The sequence below is a fragment of the Bison bison genome, unplaced genomic scaffold, assembly GCF_000754665.1.
Source record: "Bison bison bison isolate TAMUID 2011002044 unplaced genomic scaffold, Bison_UMD1.0 scf7180017864066, whole genome shotgun sequence".
Classification (NCBI taxonomy): domain Eukaryota; kingdom Metazoa; phylum Chordata; class Mammalia; order Artiodactyla; family Bovidae; genus Bison; species Bison bison.
In genome coordinates, this window is record NW_011494638.1 from 2,453,062 (window position 1) to 2,468,752 (window position 15,691).

The window sequence follows — 15,691 nt, forward strand, 5'->3', positions numbered from 1 at the left end:
AATCACAATTTCTCTTGCTATTTAAAGCCCCTCTGTGTTTAGTCAGATCCCCAGGTAACTTCATAATCTAACTGTTTTATTAGAGATTGTTTGGTTTCTTTCAAGCATACTCCCATTTCTTTGAAGATGGATTTGGAGCACAAATAAATAAAGAGGAAGTATGTATTAAGTCAGAGAGTCTGGTTATACATTATTAAATTTTCGTCTTACATATTTCTCACCATAATAAGGAGCCTGAATCTATTTTGCTGGTAAATAACCTGAACATTAATACCGAATTTTCCATTCCTCCAAGGTACCTCCTGCTTACTGTAAATGCTCTTTCCTTTTACCACAGAACATTAGCTATGAGGGCACAGTGTATTAGACCTATTTGTTGCAAAAAAAGTCTATCTTTTGTTTTGGAGCGTTCATGAGAAGGAGGAAAGGGATTACAATTTTCCTACTGGGACAAGTGATTGATCAAGGACCTGGAGGATTTGTTCCCACATGGTAAATGCAGCCATCCATCTAACATAAAAGCAATTTTCCAATTTGTGACAGTAAGAATGAGAGTCTGTTCCCTTTTTCAAAGGAGCACGCTATTCCACATGTTTAGCATGAGGCTATACATAAAACCTGTTTTCATCATTTGGGGAGTTTTAGAATTTTTTTTCATCTATTTATTCAAACATATGTTTTTAATAATGTTCTGGCAGACCAACCAACTGTTCACCCCGGAACACAATTAAGAGAATTTCATGTCAAGCATTAAGGAATAAATTGTCATCTAGAGGTGATTTTTGTCCAACAAATACATTTTAACTGAGTGTTTAATTTGAGCCTTTCATTTATTTTAAAATGAAGCCCATGATGTCTCCCAGAATTTTAGATTCTATTAGATTATAGTCATGCCTCTATAATACCGATAAGAGAAAAGCACTAGGTTGTTTTTTTAACCTTAGTATGCTTAACAAACAACCTGTACTTTGGTGCTGGTCATCCTAATCTAATTCATATTTGGACCAGAGCTGTTGAGATACACTTTACTTTAAAGTTACTAGTCATTATAGCTGTTTGAGCTATGAGCCTGCTTTCTAAAGAGAGTGCTGCTTAATTGAATCATTGATTCCTTTAAAAAATATTTATTGAGTGCCTGTTATATGCCAAAAGTTTTATAGGCACTGAGAATATATCAGCAAGCAAGAAGTTAAGGTCCAGCTTCTCATGAAGCCACTTTTCAGAAGATGTAATTCATTTATGTGATAGACACTGTCTGAGCATCTAAGTACAAAGACTTGTACAGGACAGTGGAAATATGGAATATCACTTCATCCCCAGTGAGGAAGAAGAGGAAGAATAAATTACCTAATAATAAGACAGTATAATGAAGGCATGATTGTGAGCTGTAAGTGTGTACACATGGAGAGACCATTCCAGGCACAGATGAGGAAAGGTTTCGGATAAAGCTGAGAGGCAGGCAGCATGAGGCTGTCATCCTTACTTACTCTTCAACTTCCATCATTCCTCTAAACTGTATGCATTTCATACTTTCCTGTCCCTCCCCACCGGCCTGGTACTCAAGCTGTCCATAATTGAGCTCAAGCAATCCATACTATTTATGAAAAGCTATGATGCTTTTGGCCAAAGGAGAAGTGATCTTTAAAGGTTTGAGCTCCTCATTACTGGTAACGATGAATAAAATCATTGAAATGCATGCTAGTCCGAATTTTTTAAGAGCAAATGTGATAGGTATTATTTTATGTGCATGCTAAGTTGCTTCAGTTGTGTCTTGACTCTTTGCAACCCTATGGACTGTAGCCAACCAGGCTTCTCTATCTATGAGATTCTCCAGGCAAAAATACCGGAGTGGGTTGCCATGCCCTCCTCCAGGGAATCTTCCCAACCCAGGAATCAAACCCACATCTCTTACATCTCCTGGACTGACAGGAAGGTTCTTTACCACTAGCACCAGCTGGGAGCCCATGAATATTATTTTAGTGTATTTCAGTGTATTTCTAACATTAGGAATATAGGTAGTCTTTCCTTTCATCTTCCCTAGTAGCTCAGATGGTAAAGAATCTGCCTACAATGCAGGAGACTTGGATTCAATCCCTGGGTTGGGAAAATCCCCCGGAGAAGGAAATGGCAATCCACACCAGTATTCATCCTTGGGGAATTCCATGGCTAGGGGAGCCTGGCAGACTACAGTCCATAGGGTCACAGAGTGGGACATGACTAAGTGACTAATACACACTTCCTTTTGTCTGTCTTTTGTCTGTTCCTTTTGTCTTATATTGCTTCTCTGAAATCTCTTCTAAGACTCTAAGAACCACTGCATTTTGGTGCTTCTTTCCAATCATTCTGCTCTAATTTTCATAATTGATTTTTCAATCTTTTCTATCAAAAGCCTTTCCCACTCTTTGAAACCATAAGATGGGTGTGATTAGGGACTATGCTATGCTACTTGTCCATGCTCAGTCATGTCTGACTCTGAGACCCTATGGACTATAGCCCACCAGGCTCCTCTGTCTATGGATTTCCCAGGCAAGAATGCTGGAATGGGTTGCCATTTCCTCCTCCAGGGCATCTTTGGGACCAGGGATCAAGCCCTGGTCTCATGCATTACAGGCAGATTCTTTACTGCTGAGTCACCAAGTAAGCCTGTGATTAAGGACAATTGTTGATAAAAAGACAGGTGAGTCAGATGATTGTCTTATTTTCATCAAAACAATAGCAAGTGAGCTGAATCCAGATTTATTATTTGAAATCCCTGGTCAGGAAGATCCCCTGGAGAAGGAAACAGCAACCAACTGTTGCAAATCCAACATGTGCAAAAGGGTTGCACATGATTTAGCAACTAAACAACAATTTCCTAGTATTTTCTCAATAGTATTTTGAATGGTTGATAGTGTTGTAATAGTTGTGTCAACTGAAAAAATACCAGTAACTATCTCATTATAAGCATTTAAGCATCATTTTGGAGTTTGTGACTTTTAAGTTTCCCCATCGCATTGAAATTCCATTTGTTAAATTGGTTTGACACTAAACCCATTTTCTTACAAAAGCAGTGAAGTCTTTTTAGCCTTCTTAGTCCATTGTTTCTAAATCATGCCTTCCTGGGGAAATATTAAACATTTTGAGAGATTACTCGGTAGTAATTTTGACCTATATTATTTGAAGATGGGCTATTTGAGGGAGTGGTTTGCTGTAGAGATATACTGTCATTTTAAATTGCTAATTATGCCTATAATCCTGTTCCCGCTCTTCCTCCTCCCCCTGGGAATAATTTATGTAGTATTAGATGGCAGCCTTAAAGGGAAATGATTTTCAAGGCAATGGTGGTTCTTGTTTCATCACTCAGTTGTCTGACTCTTTGGGACCTCATGGCCTGCAGCACACCAGGCTTCCCTGTCCTTCACTATCTCCCTGAGTTTGCTCAAACTAATGTCCATTGAGTCAGTGATACCATCCAACCATCTCATCCTCTGTCGTCTCCTTCTCCTCCTGCCTTCAGTCATTCCCAGCATCAGGGTCTTGAGTCGGCTCTTCGAATCAGGTGGCTAAAGTATTGGAGCTTCAGCTTTAGTCCTTCCAATGAATGTTCAGGACTGATTTCCTTTAGGGTTGACTGGTTTGATTTCCTTGCTGTCCAATGGACTCTGAAGAATCTTCTCCAACACCACATTTCAAAAGCATCAACTTTGGCACTCAGTCTTCTTGATGGTTCAACTCTTACAGCCATACATGACTACTGGAAAAACCAGGGCTTTGACAAAAGGGACCTTTGTAGGCAAAGTAATACCTCTGCTTTTTAATATGCTGTCTAGGTTGGTCATAGCTTTTCTTCTAAGGAGCAAGCGTCTTTTTATTTCATGGCTATAGTCACCATCTGCAGTGATTTTGGAACCCAAGAAAATAAAGTCTATCCCTGTTTCCATTTTCCCCCATCTATTTGCCATGAAGTGATAGGACCTGATGCCATGTTCTTAGTTTTCTGAATGTCAAATTTAAAGCCAGCTTTTTCACTCTCCTCTTTCACCTTTATCAAGAGGCTCTTTAGTTACTTTTTGCTTTCAGGCATTAGGGTGATGTTATCTGCATATCTGAGATTATTGATATTTCTCCCAGAAATCTTGACTCCAGGTTGTGCTTCATCCAGCCTGGCATTTTGCATGATGTACTCTGCATGTAAGTTAAATAAGCAGGGTGACAATATACAGCCTTAACCTATTCCTCTCCAAGTTTTGAACCAATCCTTTGTTCCATATGCAGTTCTAACTGTTGCTTCCTAACCTGCATACAGATTTCTCAGGAGTGAAGTAAGGTGATCTGGTATTCCCATCTTTTGGATAATTTTCCACAGTTTGTTATGATCCACACAGTCAAAGGGCTTTAGTGTAGTCAGTAAAGTAGATGTTTTTATTTCTGGAATTCCCTTCTTTTTTCTATGATCCAAGAGATGGTGGCAATTTGATCTCTGGTTCCTCTGCCTTTTCTTAATTCAAACTGTACATCTGGACATTCTCAGTTTACATACTGTTGAAGCCTAGCTTGGAGGATTTTGAGCATTACCTTGCTAACATGTGAAATGAGAACAATTGTGCAGTAGTTTGAATGTTCTTTTGCATTGCTGTCTTTGAGATTGGAATGAAAACTGACCTTTTCAAGTCCTGTGGCTATTGCTTAATTTTCCAAATTGGCTGGCATATTGAGTGCAACACTTTAACAGCATCATCATTTAGGATTTGAAATGACTCAGCTGGAATCCCATCACTTTCACTAGCCTTGTTCTTAGTAATCCTTCCTAAGGCCCATTTGACTTCACACTCAAAGATGTCTGGCTCTAGATGAGTGATCACACCATTTTGGTTATCCAGGTCATTAAGACCTTTTATGTACAGTTCTATGTATTCTTGCCACCTCTTCTTAATATCTCCTGCTTCCGTTGGGTCCATACCATTTCTGTCCTTTATTGTACCCATTTTTTTTTCATGAAATGCTCCCTTGATATCTCTAATTTTCTTAAAGAGATTTATAGTCTTTCCCATTCTATTGTTTTCCTCTATTTTGTTACATTGTTCACTTAAGAAGGTTTTCTTATCTCTCCTTGTTATTCTTTGGAACTCTGCATTCAGCTGGGTATATCTTTCATTTTCTCTTTTGTTTCTCTTCTTTTTCAGCTCTTTGTAAGGCCTCCTTAGACAACCACTTTGCCTTGTTTCATTTCTTCTTCTTGGGGATGTTTTGATCACCGCCTCTTATACAATGTTATGAACTTCCATCCGTAGTTCTTCAGGCACTCTATCTATAAGATCTAATCTCTTAAATCTATTTTTCACCTGCACTGTATGAGGGATTTGATTAGGTCATACTTGAATAGCCTAGTGGTTTTCCCTACTTTCTTCAATTTAATTCTGAATTTTGCAATAAGGACTTCATGATCTAAACCACCGTCAGCTCCCCATCTTGTTTTTGCTGAGTGTATAGAACTTCTCCATCTTTGTAAAGAATATAATCAGTCTGATTTCAATATTGACCATCTGGTGATGTCCATGTGTGCAGTCATCTCTTGTGTTGTTGGAAGAGGGTGTTTGCTATGACCAGTGCATTCTCTTGGCACAACTCTGTTAATCTTTGCCCTGCTTCATTTTGAAATCCAAGGCCAAACTTGCTTGTTCTTCCAGGTATCTCTTGACTTCCTACTTTTGCATTCCAGTGGCCTATGATGAAAAGGACATCTCTTTCTTTTCTTTTGGCATTAGTCCTAGAAGATCTTGTAGGTCTTCACAGAACCATTCAACCTCATCTTCTTTGGTGTTAGTGGTTGTGGCATAGACTTGGCAATGATTAGAGGCAAGAAAGTTTGCCTTGTCAGTAACCCTGCATAAAGAATGGGTACACACAAACCGAGAGGCAAATACTGCCAAATTGAAGACTATGTAGAAGTCCATTAGCTGAAAACTCTCCAAGTGCAAAGGATGCCACAGTATAACTCCCCTGTCCTCTACTTCCTGGTCATCTCAACTATCCATTTGTGCAGATGAATCAAATGTTGTTGGAAGGGAAAATAATGTGTATGACTAGGCTGGATGTGTTCTCTGTATTCAGAGATTCATAGCACATTAGAGACTGTAAGAATTAGATCTTCTCATAGCCTTTTGATTTTACAGATGGATTGACTGAATCTATGAGTGAGAAAGTTACTTTTCTGAGGTCACAGCCTGAACTAGGGTTAGAATGAATCATCTCTACGCCATGGTACCTTTAACTCTTAATTGGCCACTCATTATCCCTCCCTAGCCCAACCACTTTCCTCCACATACAAAAAAAAAAAAACTTTTTGTTGACTATTCCTGCAAGATTTCTTAGAAAGGTAGCCATTACCCTAATGAATATCTTTACTTCTTTGAAGTTCATCTCTTTTTTCTTTTTGTCCTTCAGTCATCTAAGAATTATACTTTGATGCAGACTACTACATATATGATATTGGCTGCCTAACCACTTATCATTAAGGGTTAAAACTGAAGGTAAAAAAGAAAGTTCAGTATAGATTATTGTTTTGATCCCAAGAGCTACTGTCTTTAACTTACTGTACTCATAGTCATAGTTTCTAAAGAACTACAGGTATTTTTACCAGATAGGTAAAATATTATATTTCTTAGAGTGACTTGGAAATTATCTTTCTGGGTTTCAGTGTCAGTGTTTCGTTTTTTTAGTTAATATCAAATGCTTAAACTTTTAATCCTGGTATTCCAACTGATTAATTCCTGAGTCACTAGTTCTGAAGAACATTTTAATATAAATTCCAAAAGGTGACAACTTCTTTTTAAGTGTTATATCTTTAATTGTTAGGTATATTGAGACATGTTCAATGAAATTCTGACCAAATTTAGGAGGGTCATATTTATGACTTTGATCTATTTTCCTTTTAACAAACAACAAAAATTTTGTTGTTTGTAATTTTAACCAACTGACAAGAAAAGCACCATAGTAATGCTAATTTGATATTGAAACTGGTATAAAAATCTAATGGGATGAATACTATTGTTTAGTGAAATGTTAAATTTTCCTCTTTGCCCTTTGATTTTTCACATCTTTACCATTTTCATCCCTATATTTTCCATTGGAAGTTATGAGACATTTTATTAATATCTTTAAAATTAATTTTTGATATTTATTTTTAATTTTTATTGGGGTACAATTTACAATGATGATAATTTCAGGTGTACAGCAAAGTGAATCTGTTATACATATCCATACATCTACTGTTTTTCAGATTCTTTTCCAAGTACTGAGTAGAGTTCATTGTGCTATACAGTAGGTCCTTATTAGTAATCTATATTATATATATTGTACTGTGTGTGTGAATCCTGTTCTCCCAGTAATATATTTTATTATAAAACTGACTTCTATTTCTTAGTAATTTTATAGTATTTTTTTTGCATTTACTCAATCAGAAATTAGGTCTATGATACATTTTGAAGGAAAAGATTATTTTATGGATGATTTGTTTAACTTCATTCATAAAAACCTTATTTAATGATACTGTAAAGTATAGGTTATGTAGTTTTACATTGTATACTTGAAAAGTTTTACTGTTTTATTAAAAAAATATATAAAGAAAAGTTAACCTTAGTCAAACAAAATTTAAAAGGAGTTGTATTACTTTGTTTCTTATTGGTGCTAAAAGTTACATAAAGACTTATAAAAATCAACAATAGAGCAAAAGTTGAATTAACATTTTAAATATGTATATATTATATTTTTCCAATTAGGGCAATAAAACATGCTAATGGTAAAGTATTTTTAAAAATACAAGATATGTTTTTTAATTACAAAAACATGTAACACCACCCAGAGACAACATTTTGACCATTTTAATTAATTTCCTATCAAGTTCTTAGTTATTTTTGCTGTTTAAGTGTGTGTGCACATGTGTGTATGTTGTGATAATAACAGGCATGGATGTTTGCATCCTGCTTGTTTGGCAACTTACGGGATCCTTTGACTCTAAATCCGTATTTGTAAACCACCAGTGTGTTACCAGTATTCACCTGCAGATCCTATAATGGTAAGGGATCCTTCAAAAATGTTCCCTCTGTGCTATGACTTTATTCAAATGCAATGTGCTTTTAGATTGAGCAAAGATTTTTACCTGCTCCTATTGGTGGGCTCTGTGGCAGAGCCAGATGCCTTTTCTGGATAATGTAAGCAACCTGTGAATTCTTGTCTTGCTAGAGCTGAACATCAGAGGCTGTATTTAATCTCCAGGGTATACTATTCTCCGTGTTCTTCCAGCCCTTTCTTCTAAGTAGCTTCAAATCCCATTGCCTGTCCCCTATTGTGAAGGCTGTATTGCAGTCTTGGGAGTTGTGTACTCTTTAATGGGTATAGACTGAGAAGGTGTGGGAAATAAGAGGCAGCTTCACTGCCTTGGGAAGCCATTTACCATGGAATAGGAAAGTGAATAACAGCCTTGCTGGCCAGCAGCCTAGGGCTCACATTTCTGATGTGGGGGTTGTAACAGTCTATGGTTCCTAGAAATATCCTCCCATTTCTTCCTTAGTCAGGTTAACAGTTTAAGAGTTTAGACACTAGTTAGTCACTGAATACCTCTCAGTCTATTCAACTGCTATAAGCTTAAGCAAAATCCCTCCCAGATATAGGAGGAGCTTTGATTGCCACACGTGATTTGTAGCACTGCTATGATTTCACATCCTTTTTTTGGTTTTTGTGGCTATTTCTACAGGAGATCAGAATAGATCATGTACAGCTGGCTACCTCCCATCATACCCCACAAATCATCTCAGTTACATTTGAATCAGGAGGTAAAATATTTCTGTCAGGTCGCTAAGATGAATGCATGCCTAATGCCCAGGAAAATTTAAAATATTTCTCTCAGGGTACCAATTATAAGCAGAACACAATTCACCTTCAGAGTTGTGATCATTATGGCATTAACTGCTGTGCACTTCAACTCGGTATTCACAGATCAGTTGGATGTTGTAATAAACTGTCATACTCAAAGTAACAAAGCACACATTCTATACACTAACTCTCCTTATATACCGGTAACTCACACTGCTTTCACTTGGTTTCATTAAACACTTAGGGACCAACTCCTGTACATTATGCTAGAGGTGAGCTGGATGAAATGACAACTGAGTGTTCTGGAAGCAACAGATACATACACAATATATAATATACAATATTAGAGAGGGAGGAGAATAAATTAAGAGGTCACCTTGGTGGTTAAGAGAGATGCTTCTGAACTTGCATTGCCTGAACTCTAATTCTTAATCACCTTACTTGCTCTGTGACCTTAAGGAGAAAAAAAATCAGAAAAGGAAAATATATTTAATTACAACAAGTACAAAGAGGGAATGAGACTTTAGAAGCACTGGCAAAAAAGAAATAACATTCCTAAGGCTACCTGGTTTACATGGTGTTCTTGTGCTATTCTTGGCAGAAACAACAGCATTCCACCTGGTATTCACACTTACAGAGGTCATTATACATTTTCAGATATATCATGGCCAAACTCCAGTTCACAGTTGTTTTGTTAGGAAATTCAGATTTTAGAGAAATATTTGAGGTTTTTATATTTGGGAGATAAGAAACAGTGATTCTGTGATTTTTAGATTATCTCAAGGTGCAAAATATTTTGTTCCTTCTGACTATGGTATGTGAAGTGCTTAGTCATATTGGATTCTGGGCAGAAAGGTCATTTTTTGCTTCTACATCCCCTACATTGTTTTTCTGCTTCCAATACCTACTCTTTTCAGACCATCTTTACACTTCAGAGTCATCTTCCCAGATTCACCTGATGGTATCACTTCCCGCTGCAGAAATTTCAGCCAACGCCATAAACTCCTTAGCTAAAGATCAACAAAATCTGGTCTTGATCCATTTTTCCTTGATCATTTTCTGCTACTTTCTCACTTTCCATCCTCTTTCCTCTTGATGCAACCCCCAGTCACTCCACTAACATTGATTTTGTTACAGTCACACGATGTTTGTTTGTCAAGTCCAATAGTTATTTTAGGTTCTTAGGAAAGAGTCGGACATGGCTGAGCGACTGAACTGAACTGAAGACTCTTTCAATGCACCTATCAGCATCAGTCATCCTTAACCCTTCAAATCTCCTATTCCGTGGGTTCCCTAATTCCACTGGACTAGCTTTCCTTTAACCTATCATTTTTAATTTTATCTCAGCCCTAGAATTCACTTATTTTTCTTCCTATTTAATCTCCAGGGTATACTATTCTCTGGGTTCACTACTAATCTCCCGGGTTCACTATATGTCAGTATTTCCCAGGTTCCATTTCCTGATACTGTTCTTCATTCTACTTGATTTCCCTGGATAACCTTATCCGTTCTCATGGTTTTGAAGTGATCCCCAGATTGAAATATTCAGCCCAGGTCTCCAACAACCTGGTGGACGTTCTTACATGATAGCTCTACAGGTGCCTTAAACTCAACTGAATGCATCATCCCCACCTTAATTCCCTTTCTTCTTTTTCGTTCCTAGCTCACTTGGCAGAAGCATTATTCACCTAGTCACCCAAACTGAAGACTTGGAATGTAACCACTTCTCTTTCTTCTCTCTCACTCATCAAGAACTGAGTCCTAACAGTTTTTTCTCTCAAAATTCAAGGATGCCTAAGTGGTAGACAAATTACTGAGATATGAGGGCAAAATGGGATCAAATTACATACTGAAAATTTCTTTATTCTATGGATGTTTTATCTCTTCACTTTTATCACAAGCTGTGCTTTCAATTTTTAAGTCTTTTGTTAGAGTTCAAATGAAACAGGTTGTCCTGAGAGAAGTAACAGAATTGAATACTTGATGCTTCTGATATCTGTAAATGATACTATTATTCAAGGTTTAAAAGAAATGATCTTTAAGCATAAAGCTGGCATAATTTGTCTTCACTGTTCATTTGTTTGCTTAATTAAATCCAGGATTTAGCAAAATCTCAGAAAATAAAACTGCTTGTGGAAACTACTTAATGACAAAAGCTCACAAAATGGACTCAGGTCAGATGTTAGGTTGACTTGTTTAATCATTGTGCAATGAAAAGAGGGAAAGGAGGGCTTCCTGTTTACCTTATTGATGTGAGAGGAATGCAAGTGTGGCAGAGCATTCTGGTTGCAATACAGCACTTCAGGAACTAAAGTCATTAAGGACAGAGTTGCCAGAGATGATAGACTCCTGGAGGATTGCTTTTCAACAGTGTGAGATTCCACTGGAAATGGCACTTTTTGTGTGTACACACAGCACTCTCCAGTTAAAAGAAATTATGCAAATATCCCTGTGACAAATCACATTTTAAATAAACCACTTCACATTTGTGAATGAGAAATTTTTAAAAGGCTGGAATTGCATTCTCTTTCAGTTAGGGATTGTAAGAGTTTTCTCTCCTTTTCACAGATATAGTCGAGGAATTATTTAATTGCTGATGTTAGAGGCTATGCTGCTATGTGAATTAATTAGTTCTGTTTTTAAAGCACTTAATGTTTTTGACTTACAGGCATTTTTCCTGTCTGTCTTCTAAATACATGTGCCCCGGTGTCCCTGCTGTAATGAGCACCTTGCTGGCGAATATCAACGCTTTCTATGCTCATACAACCATTTCAACAAATGTGCAAGTTTCCGCCTCAGATCGATTTGCTGCTACCAACTTCGGAGTAAGTATTATTTTTTGAACTAAAAATTTCTCAACTTATTAGAGTTAGATTTTCAAGGAGTTTTGGATTCCACCTATCTTAGAATTTTGCTGCAGAATGTACATCTTAGGAAGAATCTCTTAGTGCATGCTCATTCACTCAGTTGTGTCCAATTCTTTGTGACCCCATGAACTGTAGCCCACCAGGCTCCTCTGTCCATGGGATTTCCCAGACAAGAATACTTGAGTGGCTTGCCATTTCCTTCTCCAGGAGATCTTCCTGACCCAGGGATCGAAGCTGAGTCTCCTGCATTGGGAGGCGGATTCTTTACCACTGAGTCACCAGGGAAACCCTTGTCTCTTAGTATGATAGACTAAAGTTTAAAGTTTGACAGTCAGTAGGCATCTTCATTAGCTTAAATCTTCATATATGTAATGGCTTTTCCAGTGGAGGAAAACATTTTATAATAGAGTAGTAGAATTTATCGGAGAAGGCAATGGCAAGCCACTCCAGTACTCTTGCCTAGAAAATCCCATGGACGGAGGAGCCTGGTAGGCTGCAGTCCACGGGGTCTCGAAGAGTTGGACACGACTGAGCAACTTCACTTTCACTTTTCACTTTCATGCATTGGAGAAGGAAATGGCAACCCACTCCAGTGTTCTTGCCTGGAGAATCCCAGGGACGGGGGAGCCTGGTGGGCTGCCGTCTATGGGGTCCCACAGAGTCGGACACGACTGAAGCGACACAGCAGCAGCAGCAGCAGCAGCAGCAGTAGAATTTATAGGAAACTTCCTCATGTATGCAAATTTCCAGATATTGTTCCCTGGTAAATATGAGCTCAGTTGGCTTCTCTAGAGCCTTTTGGGCTCCATTTATACTTCTTATGGATTTCTACTGGTACTAATGGATAAAGACATATTATCTAAGTGAAAATGAAAAAGTGTTAGGTGTATAAAGAGACTGAGAAAACTATCTGTACCTAATTAAGACTGTCCACCTGATATATTCAAATGCATTTAATAACATATTGAAAAGTAAAAATGCAGGATCCTAAGGAGTCTCAAGTATTTATCTGTTGTATCTAACACTGGAACCCATTCTCTATAAGCATAATGAAATTGAAACTGACAAGATTGGAAATAAGATATAAATTTATGGTAATCCCAGTAAAGTGATAAAGATCTAAACCGAGAGTTGGTGGAGATGGGATTGGAAAGAAAAATTCCAGAGCTTTTCAGAGCATAGAATCAACAGTTCTTTGTGTCTTTAGGCATGTTGTGAACAGTGAGGGGAAGGGAGAGATGTCTGAAATATTCCCCAGATTTTCACCAGGGCCTTTGGTAGGCAGTAGCTCTCTCTCAATAACCATGTAAGACAAATGGTTCTATCCTCATATGTTTGTGGAGGAAACTAAGATCCATTGTAGGAAAGTGGTTTCCATAGTTTCTTTTCTCACTGCACTTCCAAATCGGTTCACTGAGTATATTTTTATTATTGATTATGTTGTTAGAAGTCAAATTCTGAGGTATGTATCATAGAGCAGAAACAAATGAGACCTAACAAATAAAAGGTTAAACGCGCTGCTATGTCTACTCTTTCCTTGTGTTTTACATCTAAAAGAAAGTGAGTGGGAAATGTGTGAGATCAGTTGGAATGAATTAAAGGAAAAGGTAATTATTATTTACTGACAAATCAACATAAATACCAATAGAAGAGAACATTTTCTGGGTTAGGAGTCATGGAGTTTGAGTTTGTATTCAAATTTAGCAAGACAGTTCAGTCATTTAAGCCTCAATATCTCAGTAAATTCAGTGAGGATAGAAATTTTTGCTGTAACATGTTTCTCAAGTTTAATATGGAAATCAAATGAAGTAAAAGATAAACTAGTTTTTAAGACTTCAAATCTCTCTCTAAATATAAGGTATGAAGATTTCATCTCTTCTGACTACCCACAGTATATACAATACAACATCAGCTACTTTTGTTAGACGGATTGACTCTTATAAGAGCTGGCACCAAAGAAAACTCCCTAACCAGCTCAACAAAATACTGTTATAGCCATTACCAGATCATAGAACAGTTTTTGTTATAAAAACCTCATCTTGATAACAATATTCATTGTCTTGGGATTTTGCCTGTAACATAAAGCATTTGGTGTTATGAAATTGTTTTGCTTTTAATTTTCTTCCCGGGTATACTGTAGAGAATAAGCCAATCTTGTGGAACACTGAGCCCATCTACCTCTGAGAAAAAGCTGCATTTATGTGATTAATTTCCACTGTAAAAACTACCTGGAGGAAAATGAGATAGCATGCTTCATGCTGACCCAAAGAAGAGGAGCCAAATTGATTTCACTACTTTGTAGTGTTCTAGTAGAAACATAATTATTAGAAAGTTCATTTTGTAAATCAAATAACTTAGAGAAGATGGTCAGATAAGTCTTTTTTCAGACTACATCTTGATAACTTGGTGATTTGATACATAAATTTGGCTAGATTTTTCTCTACCTATAGAAAATAATCCAATTTGCTCAGGAAAATACATATACAAAAGTATAACATTCCCCAAATCCACTCGGCCTGAAGTTCTTATTAATCTGATTTCTGAAGCTGATACTGTCAGTTGTGATTCAGATAGAAACACCATTATAGAGCCCCCTTTTTATCTTGCCCAAAGGTGTAATCTAGACACTTTTAATCTTAAAAAAATTAAAAGAGTGGAAAAGATTTCTTACCTATAAGAATTGTAAAGCAAACATATATTTAAGAAAAGAAAATCACTACTCTTCCAAACCCAGATTTGTTGTGTGCAGTGCTATTTAAAGTCATGGTTTAGATGAATAAAGTGAAAACTATAGAACACATGTGTGTGAAGAGGAGGGGCAAGCAAAGTTCACTGAGAAAAATTGTTAGACAAATTGGGTAAAAATGATAATAAAAATCCTACATTATGAAAGACAAGGTAAAAATATTTTAAGAAAAGAGGAGGTATTGCTTTGTCAACTGTTGTAAAAAGTCCAAGTAAGATCCAGAAAGAAATGAGGTTTTGGCAGTTAGGAGGTCATTGCTAAGTGAAGTGCTTGAGATTAAAGCCTAATTTCTTAGAAATCCCCAGCGAATAGTGTGTATCAATAGTGGTATAAATTAGGGTTTGTTTATTCCCTAAAATATAATGCAATCATTTAAAAAATCAAGTTTTTTTTTTTATTTCAGTAACTTAAAAATCAAGTTTTTAAAGGAACGTGTATATAATTGAGTAATGCCCATAAACTAATGACAAATAAAAACATATACATACAAAACTGTATATACTGTATTTCCAGCACTGAAAACACACACACATACATATATGTACATACATAGTTACTGGTTTAGAAACAAGCCTGAAAGAAAATGTACCGAAATGCCAGTGGTGCAACCACTTGGTAGGAAAGAGCTAATATTTTTTTTTGATGTGTGTGTGGGCGGGGGAGGGGGCTTGTATTCATCTTTATATTAAAGTTGTACATTTTTCTATATTATATTTTTAATTTATAATAATGAAAAAATAGAGAAAATGTGTGAGGAAATCAACACTAATCTGTTAAGCAGCTTGAATGAAATGGTAAGAGAGATTGGTTAAGATTGAAAGGCTTTATCTTTAAAAAAACATGTTATTTTTACTGTCTGGTAGAGTAGGAGTTTTTAGTGTTTAATAAGATACACTGAACATATTTATACATTGTTAGGACAGGAAGTGGGAGAAGGCAATGGCACCCCACTCTAGTACTCTTGCCTGGAAAATCCCATGGACGGAGGAGCCTGGTAGGCTGCAGTCCATGGGGTCCCTAGGACTCGGACACGTCTGAGTGACTTCACTTTCACTTTTCACTTTCATGCATTGGAGAAGGAAATGGCAACCCACTCCAGTGTTCTTGCCTGGAGAATCCCGGGGACCGGGGAGCCTGGCGGGCTGGCATCTATGGGGTCTCACAGAGTTGGACACGAATGACGCGACTTAGCAGTAGCAGCAGGACAGGAAGTAGCTGCAAAAGTGAT

General features: G+C 37.1%; 1 protein-coding gene across 1 annotated transcript in view; it reads left to right on the forward strand.

Annotated features, from left to right (window-relative positions):
• Positions 1-15,691, forward strand: part of UNC13C (unc-13 homolog C (C. elegans)) — a 673,935-nt gene that overhangs the window by 353,580 nt on the left and 304,664 nt on the right. The window contains exon 15 of the mRNA XM_010836764.1: positions 11,519-11,675. Coding sequence (XP_010835066.1) covers positions 11,519-11,675 — 157 coding nt within the window. The remainder of the gene's footprint in view (positions 1-11,518; positions 11,676-15,691) is intronic.